The sequence below is a fragment of the Cuculus canorus genome, chromosome 3 (assembly GCF_017976375.1).
Source record: "Cuculus canorus isolate bCucCan1 chromosome 3, bCucCan1.pri, whole genome shotgun sequence".
Lineage (NCBI taxonomy): Eukaryota > Metazoa > Chordata > Aves > Cuculiformes > Cuculidae > Cuculus > Cuculus canorus.
In genome coordinates this window covers 105,468,623-105,490,479 of record NC_071403.1, presented here as the reverse complement: position 1 = coordinate 105,490,479, position 21,857 = coordinate 105,468,623, and the positions used below count along the sequence as shown (strand labels likewise).

Genomic DNA, 21,857 nt, shown 5'->3' with positions numbered 1-21,857 from the left:
GGCACAGCTCTCTGCTGGGAAAACATTGTGCTGAAGTAGTAGTCAAGGATGCCAACTGTGGAACTGGGTTCTGTAAGTAGGCAGTGTCCTTGGGTTGATGTCTATAGCTGGGAAATTTTTAGGAAGAGAATCTAAGTCATTGTTTTATCTTTAATTATATTTGTGCCAAGAAAACAAAGAATATTTAGGCTAAATGGAAATTCTTAAGTGGCTGCACACATATTTTAAGTTAGAGAAAAGTGTCTCTACATGCATTGAAGAAGCTGGATTTATTGAAAATACAGCCAGTTGTATTGTGCTTCTTGTGTGTATTTAAATTATAGTGGCACCTTTTGGTATGACGGGAAAAATATAGAGCTGTTCACTGTTATATCCTGAGTCTGATTTTGTCTTAAGCTGATGGTTAAGGAGAGCTATCACAATCAGCCGGCTGGCCTGAGTTCTGCGGGAAACCTGTACTGTGTGGGAATAACAACATGACAAAAAGTGCTGTCACTGCCAGAGCCAGTCTCATGGTCTGAAACTTGACGGGGATTAAGGACTACAAGTCTGGATCCTGCAATTAGCTTTGTATGGGTTGAAGGAACTTGATAAGGAAATGTAGTGCATCTCCAAAAGCACTGTCTGGGGTGAAAAAACAACCCAGCATTACCATGAATGCAGGTTCGTTTGTGTGATTTTTGCAAGTTAGTGTGCTGTGCTGAGCCAAGTGGTAGGTGCAGGTTTTATTAGGTTCACTTGATTGTGCCAGTAAAGGACTGAGCGAAGCTGCAGTAGCACGATCTTTAGCACATCTAGCTGTTGAAGTCCGGACCTGGGTCTCTATGCTGGTTGCTAGCTCTGCGCTAAAGGTCATGCTCATGTGTCTGCTGCTGCTGTTGCTGCACTAAATGTGTTCAGCTGGTGCTAACGTAGACTGCAATTACATCATGGTTTTGCTTTGCAGACTTAGACAAATACGATTCCTGCTGGTAGCAAAATACCTATTTCTTTCTCTAGGATTTTCTCTGGTGAAGCTAGCAGGTTTCTGTCCTCTCATTGCAACACAGTTGTTTTGTAGATTGTGTGAGTTTTTTGTGAAATGAAGGAGCTTTTGTCTTTCTTGACTCCTGTCACTTCTTTCACCTTTTATGTGTCTTTTCCCATCTTTTTTCATCAAGCTGGCATAGAAACTCACTCCTCCATATATCACTGAACAAGCTAATCTTATAAAAAGCACTGCCTCTGAACTGTCATAACTATATGGTGGGTTGTCTTCGTCAGAACTTAGGTTGAAACATGCCCACATGCACTCCAGAATCCGTATCCTATGGTGAAATTCAGTGGTGTCTGGCAGATGGATTTCTGTCTTCACCTCTACAGAGACATACAGATAACACTAAATATCGGCAGGCTCTGGCCGTTCTTATGTTACTCCCATTTACACTTTGTCCTCTGCAAAGTTAAGCAGTTAGAAGAGACTCTTATAATCCTTTTCCTCATAAAGAGCTGGATCTACCCAGGTTTTTAAGCACATGCTTAATTTTAAGTAGAAGAATAATTGACTTCTTGTTGACTTCAGCAGGGCTACTCATGCTTAAAGATTAAGACTTTTATAAGTGTTTTGCTGGAGTAGTGCCAAAGTGGCATAAATTATATTGCCCCAAAATGAAATGATAGAAAGAGTGAAGTCTGTTTAACAACACTGTGCAATGCATTTCAAAAAAAGAAGAGCTTATTTTACAGCAAGCCTATTTTTTTTATAACAAAAGCAAATTTTGTGTGGTTCTAATTTACTAATATAGTGGAGGAGATGGGTGATGCAGTTTCAGACTGTTTGCTTCAAGAATCAGTAATACACAAGATTTCATAAATGTGTTGAGTTTGGTAGAAATGTTTCATTAATCCTATGGGTAGAGTCTGCTTTATTTGTTGCATAATTTGTGCAAACATAATGTGGGTATGCTATCACTTCTTATTGCCTTGACACTGGGTTAATTAGAAGGTATTTCACTCTTTTTTTAAGTATAGGAATCAGGATTCTGACATATCTTTCCAGGCAGAAGGTGTGCTCTTTGTTCCACATTGAGGTGACTTGGAGGTTGATGTCAAATGTTACTTTGTTAGGTAGAGTCCTGGTATCCTTTCCTCTTAAAGCTGCCCAAACTGCACGACCTAGAAACTTTTCTGAAAAATGCAACAGTTCAGAGTGGAGCATCCAGTTCTGCAGTCTTTGGGGAGAGGAAGTATTGGCAGCATATTATGTACTTCAGCTTTGTCCTGTTAATGGTCTTTTCTTATCTGGAAGGATCTCAGCTCAGCAATTAGAGACGTAAGCCTGGTTTCCTTTTCCATTTATGTAAATCGAGAGTTATTCCAGTAGTTGTGACAGCATGATAGTTCTCAACTCTGCCTTTCTGAATGAATTCACGTGGCAGACTGGATTTACCCAGGAGCACATCTGAAGAAATTCTGAAGAATCAGGTCCACAAGTGAGAAAATGTTTCAAAAGTGATGTCAGTTAGAGAGGAGCTCAACTTGCTTTCCTTCCTTCCCACAAATAACTCTGAAGTTGAGAGCACCAGTATTAAGAGATTAAATGTAAAGTATATGGGGAAGGCGATGATGAAGAATCTAATTCTCTGAATGCTTTGCAAAGGTCATTTGTGTTATCTGCTCTGCACTTAGAAGGATTGAAACACAGGGAGCTAAAGTGACTTGCCTAGGACTAGCCAAAAGGCCATGTCAGAACAAGAAGTGGATCATGGCTTTCCCATGTCCCCAGCACAAGCTATAGGATATTGGCCGTAATGCCACCACGAGTGAAAGACAGTGGACCACAGTTTCCAGTATGCTCCTGAGATTCCGCATTCCCGTGTAGGTGTCTGCTTCCACCCACAAATGACATACCTCACCACTTAGTCACTTGAAGTACTGGGGCTCTGATCTGCTGGAGAATTTATGCATTGAATTCCTACTGAATTCATTATTGAAATTAAATAAGAGGTAGACCTCTAAGCAACTTGTTTGGAGACTAAGACCTGTCTCTGGTTTTCAGATGTGTTCATGCAGTGTCCAGTGCAATGGGGATGTTTTCTGTAGTTGGAGACTCTGAGATAGAAAACAATTCACAAAACAATGTGGGGTCACGCACACTTGCAAATTAAACCTGAGTTTAGCGTCTTCTGAGGTGTTGCAAGGAAAAGTCTAATGCACTGTCCTTATAAAGGTAAATTATGTAAAAAAAGTTGATATAAACACTCCGCACAGCAAAACTGGAAATGTTTCTTTCCAGATTTTGCTGTAAAAACTGGTAATAGTAAAAATTATTTTTGTCTTTATTCAGATGAGATACATATTGAAATGCATATGATTTGTGATGGCACAAAATCATTTTGTTGCCAGTTCCTCATCAGCCTGCCTGGGTTTAACGGATAAAATGGGTTTGTTACAAGACTGTCTTCCAGTGTAAGCGGTAGTTTTGGAATGGAACACATCAATATTGACTCATAATTGCCCTCTGTATCACAACTTAATTTGATGGAACTAAACACTGAAAGAGGTTGCTGGACTAGCTGCAGATATGTTTGTCTTATTTGGGTCCATGCAGAAATGCACAATGTAGTCCATTGGCAGGATCTTCACCTGACTGACAGGAGACCCTTCTGCTATCAGGTGCATGCTGCAGCTTACAGGACAAGTCAATCCAAGAAAAAACACCCAGGGCAAGCCCTGCCAGTGGCCACTCGTTTGTTTTTGCTGTATAATCTCTGACAGGTTAAGCTGCAATATTAGATTTTTTGATCACCTCTTCTTCTGTTTCCCTCCTGTTCCATGTGCAGAAGCCACCTAAGTGCCTTGTGTCATGGGGCTAAGCCTAGCAAATTGTCTTCATCACACAGTCTTTTAAATAGACTAGAATCTACTTCTCTGAAAGCTGTTCTCACACTGTGTTGTGCTGTTGCAGTTGTAGTTAGTGGAGCGACATTTAGCTGAATTTCTGTTGTCATGCAAGACTAAGTCTCAGAGCAGGACATTCTTCTAAAGGAGATGTCAGCTCTGAGTCTGCTAGTTTTCCTGGGCTAGGAAGATGGAGTCAACATTTCTTTGGACATGCTACCAGGCTGCTTGTTTTTATTTTTTAATACCATGGGGGCAAATGTGCAGGGAGCTGTAAAGAAAAAAAGGACTATACATCTGTAAAAGTATATGATCAATTTATCTTTGTAGGTAAAGTGATAGATAACATAGCACAGCATAAAGTTATAAAAGGAGGTTGCAGTCAGCGCTGCTGGCATTAATTTAACTAGAGAATGTGCCCTTAAATGTCAGGAGACTGCAAGAAGCACCGAGTTATTTGAGGAGACAGCAACTTTGATGTTGATTTTGTCAACAAAAACGCAGAAGATTAAAAGCAGCTTTCCAATTTTGCCAACTTTTTTTCTTATTGGTAACGAGATGAGAGCTTTAGCAGGTGCTCTAGAAAGGTTAATGAAACTGTAATAGTTATGCTGAAAGAGTATACATGAACTAATTGGCTTGTATAGGTGACTCACCACTGAAGCTAAGCTCAGCAACTGATAAACCGAGCAGCTAACTTGCTGTGAAGATACTGCAGTTCCAGATACACTGTCCTCTCATACTGGCAGATGAAGCAAGACCAGACAACCTGGGTTGTAAAAAGAATGTGGTCTGCAATCATATTTCTGCTGTATCAAAATGTGAGAATGGCCATTCTTGATCAAGCTAGGGGATTGGCTGTGTTCAGCGGGTTGTCTGATGAGTGTACAGGGAAAAACATGAAGAAACGTGGCAGTAGGATGATCCTACCCCTCATATGTCATCCCCACTTCTGCCAGCTGAGTGATTCAGAGGCTTTCAGAGACAGAGGTTGCATTAGGTTGTGTTTAATGCCCCTGATGGGCTTATCATCCATGAATTTATCTAATCCCTTTTTGAACCTATTTATGTGTATGCACCATAGGATCCTGAAAGGAGGTTGTAGAGAGGTGAGTGTTGGTCTCTTTGCCCAAGTAATAGGTGATAGGATGAGGGGGAATGGCCGCAAACTGTGTCAGGGAAGGTTCAGATTGGACGTAGGGAAAAACTTATTCACCGAAGGGGTTATCAAGCACTGGCATAGGCTGCCCAGGGAGATGGTTGAGTCACCATCCCTGGAGGTATTTTAAAGATGGATAGATGAAGTGTTTAGGGATATGATTTAGTAGTGGACAGGTATAGTTGGACTCAGTGATCTCAAAGGTCTTTTCTAGCCTCGGAATTTTATGATCCTATGATTCTATCCTTACAACACAGTTCTGTGTTGTATGAAAAAGCACTTTATTTGCTCATTTTAATTCTACTGCTTGATTGCTTTATTGGATATTCCTTACTACTTTCATTTGAAACAACACGGACTGCTTTGACTTCCTCATCTTCTTCATGCTATTAATGATTTTGTAAATCTGTCATCTCTTCTTCTCAGCCTCTTTTCCAGGCTGAGAAGTCTATTTGTTATCTCCATATATCAAAAGTGTTCAAAAACTTTGATAATTCTTTTTATCTCCTCCACCGTCTTTCCAGATCTGTTAAATCAGTCAGTATCTTGTATCTACCTGTATCCTCCTTTTGCATCTCTTACCTTAAAGTGGAATAAACTAATCCCAGGACTTAATAGTTTGGGTTGGGGTTTGAATCCATGACTCCCACCTTCTCAGAAAGCATCCTCAGGTCACCTACCCATCCAGATTGTGGCATTCCTCTGCCTTTCATTGGAGCTGATGTGGAATGTTTATCTGAGCTTCAAAAGGCAGGAGGATGAGCTGGGCTCTGTTGCCTAGTGGCACTTGTGTGCTGCTCCAACACCTCATCAGTCAGTCATTGGAGAACATGCGTTTGCTGTCCTCAGAGCTGTGACTAGGATTCTGGTTTCTTTCTGCGGGCAAATGTCTGTAAACACACAAACAGGTACATGCATCCTGTTCTTCAGTGAAAGAGAGAAACAAAATACAAATACCAGTTGCATAAGCTCAGTATCTTCATGCTCTTGTACACAACTGTCTCTGTGAATTGCAACATATTGCTGCTGGTTTTGGTGTTTTGTCTCCTTTTGTGTTCAAAATCCAAAATAACCCAGCAGCTGTGTGTGTAGGTAGGCAAATCTGGGTAAAGCGAAAGACTATAGGGCGTGATGGCCCTGATCTAGTAAAGCTTGAAGACAAGTAGATCTTTGAGCAGCTGCTGACAAGCTCTGCAAAAATAGGGGTGTTAGAAGCAGCCAGTGAATGATAAAACATATAGATAAATGGCTACATAATACTCATTATTCCTAATTTAGTCTCTCAACCTTGAAACAAGTGGAATGTGTTATTTTTTCTTATAGTACTAGCATTATTGATTGCTTGTCAGATGACAGGGCACGGAGATCCCATTGTGACGATGTAAGAATTTGTAATTGAAAGCTTCATTCTAAAGCAGTTTTTAAAAGTCCTAATAATTAACTGATTAATAAATCTTTGCATAGTCCTATAGCATCCATAAAGTAGTCAATAGGTTATTCCTAAATAGAGGAACTTATAACTTCTTCCACAGATGTGCTCCTAAGCATTTATAGTATACCGTATGCACATGTGAAACCTTCTGATAATAAGTATTAACTACTAAAACTCAATAATGAGATTGTCAGTGATAGGAAGGAACTGCCTCTTTTCTTCATGGGTAATATTAAAGAACTTAGGGGCTGATTATTTAGTCATGTAGGATTACAAGACTCTCAGGAGGGTGAGGTAGGTGCATTTGTCGAGGCCATGAGGCATGGTATCAGCAGCTGAAATGAGTCCTTATGAAGACAAATGTTGAATACGTCTTGAAATCAACCAAAGTAGTATGCTTGCACCTGAAAATTCTTATAGGTAGGTCTTCCAGGGTTCCAGTCTGTACTTTTTTGTCAATGTGTGGTGTATTATAGTGATATTTATGTCATTTATACTACTGAAATTTTGATACTAGAGAAACCTAATTTTGAATTTTCAGAGCTTTGTATCTCAGCAAAGTCAACTGTTTACAGATTTTGATTTGGCAGAGTTAAAGCTGCTGTGATAGATACGTATGTGTGCTTGTGGCAGTAACCTGACATTATATCAGGGAATAGAAGCCTTTGCATACTGTCTGCATACACGATAAAAGAAAGCTTTTGAGAGGGAGTTTAGAGTCTGGTATCAAGAGTAAGCACTGGTTATTTTCCATTGTTGCTGTCCCTGATTTTATACATATTACAAGAATGATTTGTGGATTTTTTCTCTTGTCTTCCTATGCTTATGTAGTAGCAATTTATGTTTGCTTTAGCCCAAATCTGTTTTCATTTTCTGAGGCTAACAGAATTACCAATGACTGTATTGATAATCTTGGGTCTATTTTTATATGTTGAATCTCTTTAAGAGTCTGTGCTGCTTAATACTTGGAAGCATCACATAAAAGGACAATAAAATGATATTAGGAAAATATAATAAGGTGAGATCTGTGCATATAATTTTTATTTATGCCCGTGAGAGTTGTGCACAGACACTGATGTGACACAATGCCCATTAGATTTATTTGTAGCAGGAGTGCTATCTCAGTAACAAAATTATAAGCTCAAGATAAGTGATACTACTTCACTTTGATGTTTTCCCTATATTTTTATCTATGTGCTTTTGCAGTTATAAAGCTTACTAGAAGCTGAGAAATACAAACAACATATAGCACATACAGCCTAGTGTCTTTATTGTATTTCCACCTTTTTTATTATAATGTTTAATTTTGTTGTTTGATTACTATAGTTTTCAGTATGGTTTGATTCCTTTTAGCAGTTATGTTCTTCACGTTTGCCTTTTGGTTTTGTTCATTATTATTATTACATGGTTACATGAATAGCACTATTCCAAAGGTGAATTACCGCAACAGCTAAAAGCGTATGGTATCTCCAAGATCCAGCAGTATTGCACTGCAGAAACAGTTGCTAAAGTTGCGTGATTATTTTTTAACCTTTGTGTGCCCATGCCTTATGACTGCTGATAATTTTGTGCTCAGACTTCGTAACATTTTTGTGAGAGATTTGCCTTTTCCCTATGTTTCACTAGTTGTTCTCTCTCCTGAGACAGAGCATTGCATCTTCATCCAAAGTAGTTTATATATACTCACCATAAGCAGTGAACCGAAGAGTGATGGAGAGAAGAACTTGATTTGTTTGTCTTTTAAATGTTTAACTGCAGTGTTTAAATATACTATGTAGTGATTTTAATTGCCTGCTGATAACTATACCCCTACTTATGTGAAAGGGAGAAGGAACCCTAAATATAACCCTCCTGGATAGCAGTTTGACTGTTTGAAAGATTCTTCTTTCCTGTATTATTCTATTTCATTAAGAGTGGTATCTTAGGGCATTCAGAGGCGTGGAGTTGTGCAGAGCTCTCATATGGCCTCTCTCTAAGCCTCTGGCTCATTGACCACTACTCTTCTGCTGCAAGGAGGGTCATACAGTGTTTTAGAAGGTCTTTCATTTTGAAAGTTTGTGGTGGTTTAAAAACTAGTCTGTATGTTTAAAATAGCATAGATTGTTCAATGCATTTTTTCTTGGACTAGTACGATATTTTTAATAGAGAAATTGACAGAAAGAAGATGACAATGCAGTCTTGTCCCTCTGCACAGTGCAGTCCAAAGACTGTCACTCACGAGCTTGTGCATCAAACTCATAGCTTCTATCTGTGCGTTGCCATTGCTTTCTGGATGTTAATTCTGTCTTGCTGAAAAGGCTTTAAAGACTATAGTATTTCCTGTGTATGTAACATATTTCCTGTGTACGTAATGTAGTTGCTGCAAAGATTAATTTGATAGTTACATGTCTGCGTTTACTTAAAAATCTTCATTTGACTAGTTTCAGCTTCTGACAAATGCTTGGATTTTCTGATACTTTTTTTTTTAGATCAAAGACTCACCATTAGATACTTCTCCATGTAGGTGCTAGCGGGCTGGGGCAAAATAATTTATTTACTGCTTCTTGGTTAAACCAAATAAACGGATTCTTAAGCCTCTGATGATAAACATTTTTCTAGCCCTCGGATCATTTGCATAACCTTTTCCTGAACCTCATTCCATTTTTAGTCTTCTTTTGGAGTTAGAGAGCAAGAACTAGAAACAGGCTTGTGGTCTCTTGCTGCTGCTGTGAACAGGAATAACTACAGCTTCCAGCTTTTGCTTCATTGTGCTTCCATATATGGATGCTAAGGGTTGCCTGACCTCTTAACTGCATTGTTGTTCAGGAACTTGAAGTTTATGAAGCTATCTTTTATAATACCATTGCACTCCAGGATATAACCTCCCATTGCTTTCTAGTGATATGTATACCCTGCTCCTATGTGTTTGATTCTATATTAGGTTGTATTTAAAAAAGCTTTGTTCTTGTTAGCCCAGAGCAGCACGATCACTGGCTAGTTTCTATTGCTAACCACTCCTTTGAATTCAGTCTCATTTTTGTTAAGAGTGCTTCTACTGCTATATTCTTTGTCCCAGCAAAAATGTTTGATCCATCTGTGGATGACCAAAAATAACTACCTGAGTCATAATAAGGGCACTTCCTTTCAGTTAGGAGGTCAGCTAAGAACAGGGGACGTTTTATTTGTTTTTCTTAGATCAGTAACAAGAAAATCAAAGGTAAATGTAGAACATGGATAAAAAATAGTTAAGGACAAAGACAAATTCCTTTGTTCTCGATCTTCTTCCTTTCATAGCCTAAATTCGTACCTGGGGGATTTAGTTGAATGCTTGTCCTGTGAGGTCAAACCATAGCAGCAGCCACGAGAAGACTTCCCTATAGCAGATGACAGTTGGGTCTCATTTTGGAAACTTCATCCTGCCCCTCTAAAAACCCTAACGTCTCTAAGTGCAGAATTTTAGCACATTAGTATAGGTGTTTACCATGGAGTCTTGGGTGCAGATTTCCGATTACTGCAAGTTAATTATTCAGCTCCAAAACCTTCTCTAACATCATCTGTGCAATTGCTGTTGTCTCCTTCTGAAGTTGTTTGGATTCTTCAGGAGCCTGCAGGTCATTTCACAGGACTGGTTTTAGGACTTCTAACATTCAGCAGGTTATGTTGTTTGTATGTATGTACATATGTGTGTATCTAGTAGATTAATTGCTAGCTATATCAAGCTAATTCAAAATGTGTAGATCTTGGAATTTTTGAAAACATTTAAAGCAGAGAAGTAAATTTACATTAGTGAATAAGAAATAAATTCAGTTATCTCAGCTATTAAAAAAAAAAAATAGGTGTCTTGAGCATGGCATTAAAACTCATGCTAGCAGCAAGTGGTAGATTGTGTCATTGCCAAATCTGTCTCCTAACCTCTGCTTGACCTAGTTCTGCTAAATTCCAGTGGTCTGTGTAAGTACGTGTTCTCTAGGTATAAGAACAGTAGCAGCAGTTTCACTACCTAGAACAAGAATGTACAAGGGCTATCAGCTGTCTTGCCTAGGGGCATGAGATGATTGCCAGCTGGGGTTAAGAAAAAGCTTTTGCTTCCTGTGAGGCATTACATAATTGTCTGCATACATTAAGTGTGTTGGGGTTTTTGTCTGAAATTTATTATATAAGCTAGTGCTATAAGATGCCAGACTAAGAAAACAGTCTGGCATATGTATTATGGCAATTCTTTTTTGTTCTGTTTTTAATGCTGTCCAAAATAAAATTAGGTTCACTGTATGCTTTACCTTGTTAGCTTTGCAAGCCATTGCTTTTAACACTGTCCTGCCAGCTTTGTGACGCAAATTTGACTGCAGCTGAGGAATATTGTTAATCCCCTCATCTCCTTGTGGGGAATCAAAGTTGAGCCAAATGAAATGTTTTCTGCTATGGTGTTTTATTTTATTGCTGCATACACAAAACAAATGAAAATGCATATTTACAAAATGCCAATAAAACATAAGTTATTATTTTTTACCTTGCAGCTTACTCTTCACCAAAGTAAAACTGGAATGGATACATAAAGGACCTGGTGAGGCTCTGGTGACGTGTAGACATATGTTGCAGATGTGGCAGATGGTATATAATGTTTTACAGCACAGGTAGGCTTTCTCCACTAACAAGTTCTGATTCCATAATGGAAATGCAGTTATCTTCTTTAATTGTCTAGATACTTAAGCATCCTTTTTGCAAAAAGGGTTATAAACTGTGCTGTTTAAAAAGAAACATAAGTAATCTTTCTAGCTGTGATTTTAAAAAGCAGGATTTTAATAGCCGTGAATAAAACAACAACAACAAAATAAATCCTTAAGAATTTGTTTGAAGAAGCAGCTTGAACCAAGAGTTTCTGATCTGAATGTCTAGACATCGCTATCTGTATTCAGATGTCCAGAGTGGAGAATACATTTCTTTTTTTTTTTTCCCCAGTAGTGCTGAGCATCTGTCAGCAATTGTTCACAGCCTGCAGTAGTTGGCACCAACCAGGAATGTGGGGGTGTGACAAAGTCCTGAGCTGAGTAAGCCAAGGAAGGGTACACAGCCAAGTCTCTATCATATACTGTGGTTGCATGCTGGTTGCATAGCCTCATGCTAACTGGGCAAGGAAAGGAGTGAAGGATGTAGCAGCTTTCTCCCTTCCTTCATCTGAGTAAATCTGCAGTTAGATAGACAGTGCTAGGTTCCCTTTTTGTTCCCTCCCTCTCATCTGCTTCCCCTATGAAAAGTTTAGAAAGTGTGAAAGTCACCAGGTTGGGTTTTCTTCCTTCTCGCACTCTTTGGATATTGTCCTAGTTATGGTACAACTGTCTTGAGAAAGTTATCCCAAGACTGTACTTATCTCTCGCTTATATAGAGGTTGTATTTGATGGGAAGAACAGCATGGTTGGACTCGATGATCCAGTGGGTCCTTTCCAACCTGGTGATTCTATGCTTGATGGCAACAGCCATCACAGAAAACTCACGATGCCTGTATTGTTCTCTGATTTCTGTATGCATTTACATAAGCTTTATAAACACCGGAAGTATACATGCGGAATGATGTGTGCCTATATAGAAGTTGTCCTTGAGAGATTATTCATAATTCCTTGTTGATTTAGCTAATGAGCAGCAGACCAAACACAAAAATCAAGATATTTACGTAGCAGCAGACGAATGCTCTCTTAAAGGCTGGAATAATTGATTTCCTTAGGCCGTAGTCTCTTTAACTAAGGATTCAATCATGTACCTCTCACATGAATAATCTTTATACCCATGAGTAGTCCTTATGAAGCTGATCAAATCCACACTGAACAATTATGACTGAAAGATTTACTCTTGCGGGGGTAGAGGGGTGGGCTGCAAGCCTAAGACTGAAGAGAGTACATTGGAAAACAGACAAATAAATAGCTCAGCCATTTGGACTGCATTCAGATCCCAAGCTGTGCTTTGGCTGTTATACTTATAAACCCAAGATGTGATAGCTTTAGAAGCTTTTGATAAGCTTTAGCCATAAAAGCTTAAACAAAACAAATTGCTTTGCTTTTGGCTTTAGGAATTCTAATGTGTACTTCTCTGCTATTCCCAGTGGGCCTTTTTGACTTTCTCAAAAAATACTTCATAAGGCATTTTCTATTTGGAAGTACTGCTTGAAAGGTAACAAGAATGAACTTGGTACCTGCAGTTTTAGACTGCGTTCAGTGACCCAGGAACCCCCTTGTATTAAGCAAATTGCAGCAGTCTCAGCTAACAAATATGTAAAGTATTCCAGGATGGGCTTGCAAAGGAACTTGAGAGGAATTCTTATCAGTGAGACTTGGACACAGACACATTTTAGGGCCTCTTGGGAAAGAGAAGCCTTTATTTACATGAAGTTGAGAGCTGTTGCACCCGACACTCTACTAGTTCAATCAGCAGCTAATCGCCTCACAATTAAGTTGCACTTTAGTTACATTTGGTTGCATTTGTCTGGCCTAAGTTTCCCAGCTTTGCAATCTCGCTATGACTCTGCTAGACTAAAGAGTCTTTCAGGGCCCGGTATTTTCTCCCTGGGCAGCTATCTGTATGCCAGGTTCAAGTCCTCTCTTGTCTTTTCTCTGATAAAGTGATGCCTCTGCAGAGTCTCAAAATCAAAGTGTTCCCTTCAGCAATTTTTCTCACCGTTTTATCCACTGTCTCATATACCTTTTAAGAGCATGGGCAGTGGAGTGGCAGTGTGTCCCAGTGTCAGCCTTTCCCGTGCTGTTTGTGGAAGGCAAATCATCTGGCTACTGTCCATTCTGTGTTGCATGGAAAAGCTTTCTTGGCTGAAGGCCTTGTAGTGCAGCTTTGAAGCAATAGTTCATTTTCAGCCCTTCTCCAGGGTAACAAATAAAGCATTGGCAGTGTCTGTTTCACATGATGAAGTCCACTTGGTTTTCAGGCTGGAATTTCAGTCTTTTCCCAGTTAAAAGGCCATGCTGCTGACTGTGCTGAGGTGCATTTTGTTAACTTGAGTCCATCTCATCAAGCCACCTCTGAATGCTGCTCTCCTGTGGCCAGTTTTTACTGTGGCCAAACTTATGCCATCCACCAATCTCGTCACCTGCCCTTTCAGCAGGAGTATAGTGTATAAACCAATGTTCAGCCATGTGCCTGAACAGTGACTTTGTGGTGATGGCTGCTGCATTAAAGTGGCACTTGCTTCCTGAGAGTGATATTTTGACGTACAGCTGCCATGTTCCTGCATACATAATGCATCAGTAAGACAGAAATGCCTCTGCAGTTCCACCAGCAGCTCCTAGCCAGGGCACTTATACTTGGATTAATACTGGGTAGGCAAGGCTTAGGCACGGGACAGAGAATTTAATTTTCCCTTATATCTGTCACCGCATGATAGTCTCAAATGGAATATCAATGTGAAAACCAGTATGGAAGACAGAGAGGCCCAGTCAAGGCTGGAGATTAGTACAGTCAAATGCCCAAGAATTCAGGGTCCTTTAACAGAAACCATAGTGTTTGATCCCAAAGACCAAGTAAAAGCTTAATTTGGTATTGTAAATATGATTACCACTATGATGAACAACAGGGAAATGGCTTTCAGTCCTAGATTGTTAACTGGGAAGGACAAGACTTGGTTTATCTTTTGCTATTGTTTTCTGTGATAACAGAATAATCATGCTTAAAACCAAATAGCAGTCCCAAGCTAATTATTCTGCTGGATTAATGCAAATTCAAGAGAATCCTGTGGAATCCCTACCAAAGGACTCGTCAGACTGGAAGATGGGGCATACACACCAATCATGACTTTGTGACAGCTTGTTTCCTGGGAGATGTAATGTCCAAAGGCTAAGCTGAAGGCTTGGAAGTGCGCCAGAAAAAGTAGCCAGGGCAGTCACTTTTCCTTTTGATGTTTTGTCCCTTAATGGATGATGAGAGGAGATATCATCACCATCTGATCCCAGGGGAACAGCAGGCGATGTGGTGACAGGAGGGCTCAGGAGATCTGTGTTAAGCAATTTTTTGTTAAGCACATGGGTTTTGGGGTTTTTTTTTTTTTAAGTTTCTCTGTGAAAGATCTCTTCTATCAGGACAGAAGTCTAGTAGACATCAGACCAGATGGTCTTGTTTTCATAAAGCAGTGCTGAGGGGTAGTTTTTATCTTCCTTCTGTGTTTGAACAGAACAAAGGTGGAAGAGGAGTAAATAATCCCTTTGAAATGAAGGAATGAACACCTGGGTGGAAGGTGGCAATTGGTCTGTTTCAAAATGATCAGCAGGGCAGACCTGTAAACAACTCCCTCTGCAGACAAACCCAAGGGATTGTGGTTCTTTCTGGCCATGAGGAGGCTGCTGGCTGGGTCGCTTCTAGCTTCCAACATGTTCCTTGTCCAGTACTTTGTAAAGACTTCCAGCAGCTAAATAAACTGATAGCATGTTGCCCTGGAGCTCTTGCTGGGCACTGTTGTCCCTGAGCTTCCTGTGTATTGCCAGGGTGCAGATGTTAAAACAACCATTCAAGAAGATTACTCGCTGCTGAGTAGCTTGAGTTTTCAGTTCCAGTGGCAACTCAAGGAGACTATTGCCTGCTTCAAGGGGAATATTGTCTCTCTGCTGAAAGGTGGCAAGGTAACTGTGGTTTTGATTTTTTTTTCTTTACAGTGGCTCTGAGAAAGGAAGTAGTGTGACTGAAACACCAATGATCAAAAAGCATAATGGACTGCATCTCACTCTCCCAGATGCTCATGATACTGATTCTGGTGAGAAACCAAGATTTGTGCTTTCCCATTTGTGCATGCTTTTGCAAGAGAGGAATGTTTTGTTTTCTTGGACAGAGGTGGGACACGGGCTCTCTACACAGGTTTGTTGCTGGGATGATGGTCAGGAGTTCCATGCCTGTCTCTAGAGACATCTCTGCTGCAGAGGGTATCACTATGGTTTGTTTGTACCTTAGCTGCCCCATGCATAAAACAAAGATATGAGTTCCTGCTTTCTTTTCCAAAGCTCTCCGAGACAAGCATGAAAGGTATTAGATGAGAGTTCATTATTCTCCTGCAAGAACTTGTATGATTTAGTCTTTTTTTTTTATTGTCTTCTTTTTTTCGCTCTCAAATTTAATCCTTTTTAGATATATGTTTTGATCAAGCCAGCTATTATTGTGGTTTTGGAAAGCTGAGTGAGAGTGTCAATTTCTATTAGAAGGTGATTTGGTTTGGGATTTGTACATAAACTTTGTGATTCTTTATTATATGGTAAATACACATTCTTAGTAACAGATACAGTCAGATGGAAATAACTGAGATATCAAAGCTAATCTTGGCAGGAAGGGGAAAGGAGGCTTTCAGAGAATGCTGCTGAATTGTGATTTTATCGTAAGTCTCATAATAGTTGGTGCTTCCTTTAAAACCCTAACTCTCAAAATCAGGTGATTATGTGAGAAACTTTCCTTTTAATTTGGGTGGGTTTTAGGGAAGCAACTTTCTATCCTTATGTATATAGAGAAACACTTGCCAGAAAATGAACCTTACAGACTCACAAACTGGCAAAGAAGAATGTGAAAACTAACACTTAAACAAGCCTCGTGCTTTGGAGCTAGGAATTAGGGTTTGTCTGAGTTTTAATCTTGAACATTTTGTATTGGTATAACTGGAATCGCAGGCTCAGCACATATGGCTGAGATGGAAGACAAGTTCTTACATGTTATATGCATGACTTGTATTAAATTGTGTCTTTAAGCCCCATTTACACCCACCAATGGTTAAAAATTATTGCAAGGTTAAGTCTTGTGAATGCAAACAATCAGAAAATTTTTCAGTGTGTCTGTTCCTTTCTTTGTAGAGTTAAACCCTTAGGTTTTATATTTATGACATTGTAATGTCACTGGTTCTATACACATATTTTTGTAATTTACACACGTACTTAGGTAATTTTTATGTTGTTTGTTCCATTTCCCTTTTATTACCCTTCGCAGAGGTGACTCGCTGCACCTGGATTGGAGCAACCCCCGGTATCATTACAGGGCAGGGGATGAAGGTATTGAGAGCAGCCTTGACAAGAGGGACTTAAGGCTTATGGTAGATGAGACAATGGATGTGAACCAGCAATGTGTGCTCACAGTCCAGAGGGCCAACATCCTGAGCTGCTTCAAAAGATGTGTCGCCAGCAGGTCGAGGGAAGTGATTCTGCCCCTCTGCTCTGCTCTGGTGAGGCATCACCTGCAGTATTGTGTCCAGCTCTGGAGCCCTCAGCACACAAAAGACACAGACCAGTTTGAAGGGGTCCAGAGGAGGGCCACAAAAGTGATCAGAGAGATGGAGCACCTCACCTCTAAAGAGAGGCTGGGAGAGTTGGGATTGCTCAACCTATGGAAGAGAAGACTTCAGAGGGACATTGCAGCCTTTCAGTACTTAGAGGGCTTATGAGAAAGATGGGGACAGACTTTTTAGTAGGGGCTGTTGTGATAGGACAAGGGCTAATGATTTTATACTAAAAGAGGTAGATTCTGACTAGATACAAGGAAGAATTTTTTTACATTATGGGTGGTGAAGCACTGGAACAGGTTGCCGAGAGAGGCGGTAGAAGCCCAGTCCCTGAAAACATTGAGGGTCAGGTTAGACGCTTGCTCCCATGCTGCAGACCTGCAGCACCACCTCCAAAATCACAGCAAAACTCAGGCATGTTTGGTCTCTGTGTAGTGCTTTCCTCAAGAAGCACCTGGGTTGGTTACCTGTTCCAGCCTGCTCCTAGCCCAATTTTAGCAGCTAGCTTGTAATGGAGCAGCTGTAGTTCAGCAGAAAGAAATACCGTGGTACTGCCTGCCAGGAAGAGCAAATAAATATAAAGTACAGGCTTTAAAACAGATTTTCACACACATAAAGTGATTTGCAATGAATGCAGTTTAGTTTTGGCCAACAAATACATCCTTCCTCCACTTTGAGAATCTAGGTTTCCATGCTAATGTTTGCACCCGTGATGGATGTAAGGATGGGGTTCATACTGAAATTACACCAACCTCCTTAGCATAGGACTAGCACTGTCTGTTTTCACCAGGGATCTGTGGCTCACTGCTCTGCAGGCTGTAGGTGCTGCTGTTCTCAGTCTGTTGTCCTGGTTGGGAGCCCCTTTGAAGACAGTAGGAGGTGAGATTGAAGAGTACAGCTCTAGCCCTTGTGCCTTCCCAGAGCTGCAGCTGTGGCTGGCTGCTTTGAAGGAGGGAGGAGGTCTGATTTTTTTTTTATTTTTTTTTTTTTTGCATCATTGTCTGGTTACCGTCCTGAAATCCCCTGGGACATGCAGCAATATTGCTGTAATGCACAGGCACTCAGCGATCTCTAGACTCGTCAATGAAGGGGGGATTACTGCAGCCGGGTTTGAAACTGGCCTCTCCCTTGGTTAGACCACAATGAGATTATTTGCTGTGCCGGAATTTTAGATTTGCTGCCAGGAAGATTAATTCCCCTTTATTTTCTTCATCTTCTCCTCACTGAAGCAGTGTTCCTAACTAAATTCAGTGATACCAGTCAGCTGCCTTGCTGTTTCATTCTTTTTCTGATATAGTCTTATCGTATAATGCTTTTGCCTGAAGTGATTTTAGGCTAGGGAATTCTGTGTTTCTTATAAGCCTAGTAAATCTACTGAGGTACACTTCTATTTTGATAGCATTTTTTTCATAGATGCAAAATATTAACTTCTTCCTTCTTTGTCTTATGACATGCTAGAACAGTGCTTTAAAATTCTTTAGATATATTTTGTATCGCTTATACCCAGAGCTCATCACAACAAAATCGATTTTGTTATCTTTATGATTTCTTTTGAAAATGTGTGGAGGGCTTAATTGTAAAATGTGAAGTTTATATTCTGTCTGGTGGAGCTGTTAAAAAGAGAGACTGCACTAAAATAACAAATTGATGTGATACCTTCTTATGCCAACATTTGCATCTATTTCAAGGCATGACATTAAAGTCCTGTGAGACAGGTTTTGTAGGGTTTTTTTAGCACATAAAGATCTATAGTTCTTTAGGAAGAGATATTTTATAATGAGACATTCAGAAACCTTTTTGTAATGTTGCTTGAAGTTTTTCCAGCTCCCTCCATCACCCTAAAGTCAGAGCCATACCAGTGCAATACATGCCTACCTCCTCTCTCGGGAGACAGCGTGTATTAGAGCTATACTCTTTTCTGGCTGCCGCAGCCGTCAGCCCACCCCCAGAGTCACCATATTGCTTGCCTGAAGTTCAGAGCTGTGGCTCTTTCAGTCCAGAAGGGCCAGGCTGGCAAAGACCTTCTCTTACAGGGCTTATTTGGGCAGACAGGTTTGAAGGAACGTTCATGTGAGCAGGGATGGGTAAGAACGGCAGTAGCAAATATGTGGGTATAGGCTGGGGTGAAAAGAGCCTTTTAATCTGGTGTATGTCTAGAACAAGGAGTGTATCTGGGTCTGAGGCTGGGCAGGGATGGGAAGGGATCATATGGTCTCTGCCTAGTGTGGTTTGCTTCCATGTGTAGGCTGAAATGGAAATGAAAATAAACTTCAAAGGACTGGAAAGCCAAAGGCTGTTAAATGTAAAGATTCTCCACTGTAAATGCTAAGTAACTTGGGTTCCATTTTTATGGCTGTGCAGATTGAAGCTCACAGCACTGGGCAGGATCTGTCTCAAATCACAGGCTTTCCCCTCTTGGCAACTACCTGGTTAATGAAGAAAAGGAGGAGAAGAGTGACTAACTTGTATTCCTTGGAGTACAACTAGCTCATAGTGATATTCCTGTAAAGCTTGCTTTGTGAGGAAAGGAGGCATTAGTAGATCCTAAGTGGCTGTTCAGCCTCATAGCAGCGAGTGAACCTCTCCAAAATGCACAAAGGTGCCTTACAGTGACATGGTGTCCTTGGATTGAGTTGCAAGGGAAAAAGGATTTCCCTGAGCTCTGTGAGAATGTGAATAAAACACCAGGCCGTCTGCCCACCTAATGCAATCAGACCAGCATTACATCTGGGTGCTTGCATGAAATTCTGCTCTAAAAAGTCTCCTTGAAAGAGGAGTAGTCTTGGCAGAGAAATGTAATACTGAAAGTTGCTTTCAAAGCATGCTAACGTGATCAGGAGTACTAATATAAGAATCTGGTTAGGCTGACTGCAAAATCCCCAGAGCCCACGTAGTTCTTTCCAGTTTTGCCAATCTAGAAGGCAGGAGGTCTTCCTAACTGCAAAGCCCTCCTGGTGACATCACTAGTAATTAACATAGCTGTGTTCTTGTTGCCTCTGCACTGCAGAGAAGCTGTCGGTGTTTTGGATGGCTGGGGGTCAGAGCTAGGAGTTCTGGAGAAATTTCTCCCAGATGCAGGTAGGGATGGGGGAGAGGAGTGTGAAGGGACAGATGGGAGGAATTCCATGCAGTGAAACTGGCGGAAGACTGATCTGTTAAATAAACTGTTAAATTTAATGCGTTCTCCTTGCAAAGCAGAATGGCTTTTATTGTACCATTAAAGCCGTAATTGCTACATTACTGCACTGTCATCTCTTGGAACATTAGATCAGGAATGTCTTTGAAAGTATGTAGGAATTTAAGAAATGCATCTAGGAAGAGCACATTTGCATTTTCCAAGGGAGCTGTGGGAGGTGCCTGCACTGCAGGGGTGTTTTGAAGTTCCTCTGCTTAAAATGAATGGCATTAGTTAGCGGTGAGATAATGGGACAAATATTTCCCATAGCAATTTTAGGCTTCGAGTTGCACTTGCAGCCTCTCCCTAGCCATGACACTCTTGGCACTCTTGGAGGCAGGCAGCACTGCCTCTGGTTAGGTAAAAGCTGCAAGGCATATCCTGCCCAGTGCTGCACAGGTATGTTTGTGGAGGAGTAGGGGGCAGAAATATGCCTCCCCTCACACCTGGCAGAAGGTTGGATCCCAGCAAAGCGTTCAGAGGACACCAGCCAGGGTACCATGCTGCTCTGCCTGCCAGCAACCTAACCACCAGTGATGGTCTGCTGGTGAGAAGGTGTGGTTTGGAAACGTTCCAGCACCCTCCAGCTGGAAAAGCATGCTGGCCCTCTCAGGTAGACCACTTAATGCATATGCCCCATGATAGGTTTTTTGCCTCTCTGTCCCTTCCATTGGCCAGAATCCTCCCAACTTCTCCAAGTACCAGTTCCTACGCTCTGTGGCTTCCTCAGGGTGGTTGTGGTAAGAGAAAGTGGGATTTTAACTCCGTGATCCTGTGGTCTACAAGGTCAGCCTGTAAGGTTAGATTGAAGAGTAATGCTGATCAGCACAAGTGTGACAGCAGCTCCCCAGAGAAAGACTTTATCAACTTTAAAGTCACATTAAACCTATGTATATTAAAATTTTTATTTCCCATACCTTTGCAAAGCCAACTCTGAAATCTCATTTTATAGCATCTTATTTTGTTGCTATCCTCTTAGTACGCCTCTGAGAGCTCAGCTCTCCAATATAATCCCACTTGCTGCCTTGGAGAATGTGGTCTCTGCCCATACATTCTTTTTGGGAGTAGCTTTTGATACGATGTTTTATCCCACAGATGTAAGCACCAAATACTTTGTTCTTGCTTAAATGTTACAACACATACTAAAGGTTAATGTAGTGAAAGCACTGAGATCTCTGCTCCCCAAGGTTAAATGAAAAACCAGTAATTCTAAACCAGTAGAACAATACTGATCTCACTTTAAATGCATGTGCTGTGCAAATGATGCCAAGCTACTCTGTAATGCTGTACTGGGATTTTACATTAGTGGGCCATATTTTGTAATTGTATGGTGATGGTGTACTTATAAATGGGTTACAAATAAGTATTCGTGGAAAATATTTGATGTTAGAGTTCATCTTTCCAAATGAACAAAATACAGTTGCTTCCTTGATGAATGCTGAGCAGACCTTTATAAAATTACTGTCGGTCTCTTAATTCACTTGTTTGAACTGCGGTCCTTGGATAATTTAGTGTTTTTTTTTCAGTAAATTAACCTTTTATAAAACATGGTTCTCCAGTTAGTCGTGCCAGAACTCAGTGGAGTTCTTATTACGTAAAACTGATGCAGAGAGCAGAGAATTGGACCTACTGTCTTAATGAGTCAAAGAAATATTGCAAAGAAGCATAAAATGTGTTATTGTTCGTTTGTTTGTTCCATAGGATCACAGCGAGCCTCTTCTATTGCTGCATCAAGACTGGAAGAAGCCATGTCTGAAATAACTATGCAGAGCGGTGCAATGAAGCAAGGACCTATGCAACTGTGGACAGCTCTTGAACAAATTTGGCTACAAGCTGGTAAGGCTTGCACCACCTGGAATTCCTTTTTCCCTTAAGTGGTGAATGAGATTACATAAGTATTAACAGAGTAGTTGAAATTAGTAGTTGAAAAACTTATTCCATCAGAAAATCTGCCGATTTTTCCTAGCTGATTTTTTAAATGCCACTTTTTTTG

General features: G+C 40.5%; 1 protein-coding gene across 6 annotated transcripts in view; it reads left to right on the top strand.

The window, feature by feature from the left end:
* Positions 1 to 21,857, top strand: part of TTC7A (tetratricopeptide repeat domain 7A) — a 175,536-nt gene that overhangs the window by 102,510 nt on the left and 51,169 nt on the right. For 5 of the 6 annotated variants that reach the window (XM_054064060.1, XM_054064062.1, XM_054064063.1 and 2 more), the window contains 3 exons: positions 10,964 to 11,080; positions 15,092 to 15,189; positions 21,566 to 21,700. In XM_054064060.1, the coding sequence (XP_053920035.1) occupies positions 10,964 to 11,080; positions 15,092 to 15,189; positions 21,566 to 21,700 (350 nt within the window). The remainder of the gene's footprint in view (positions 1 to 10,963; positions 11,081 to 15,091; positions 15,190 to 21,565; positions 21,701 to 21,857) is intronic. The other variant, XM_054064061.1, reaches the window with a different exon arrangement.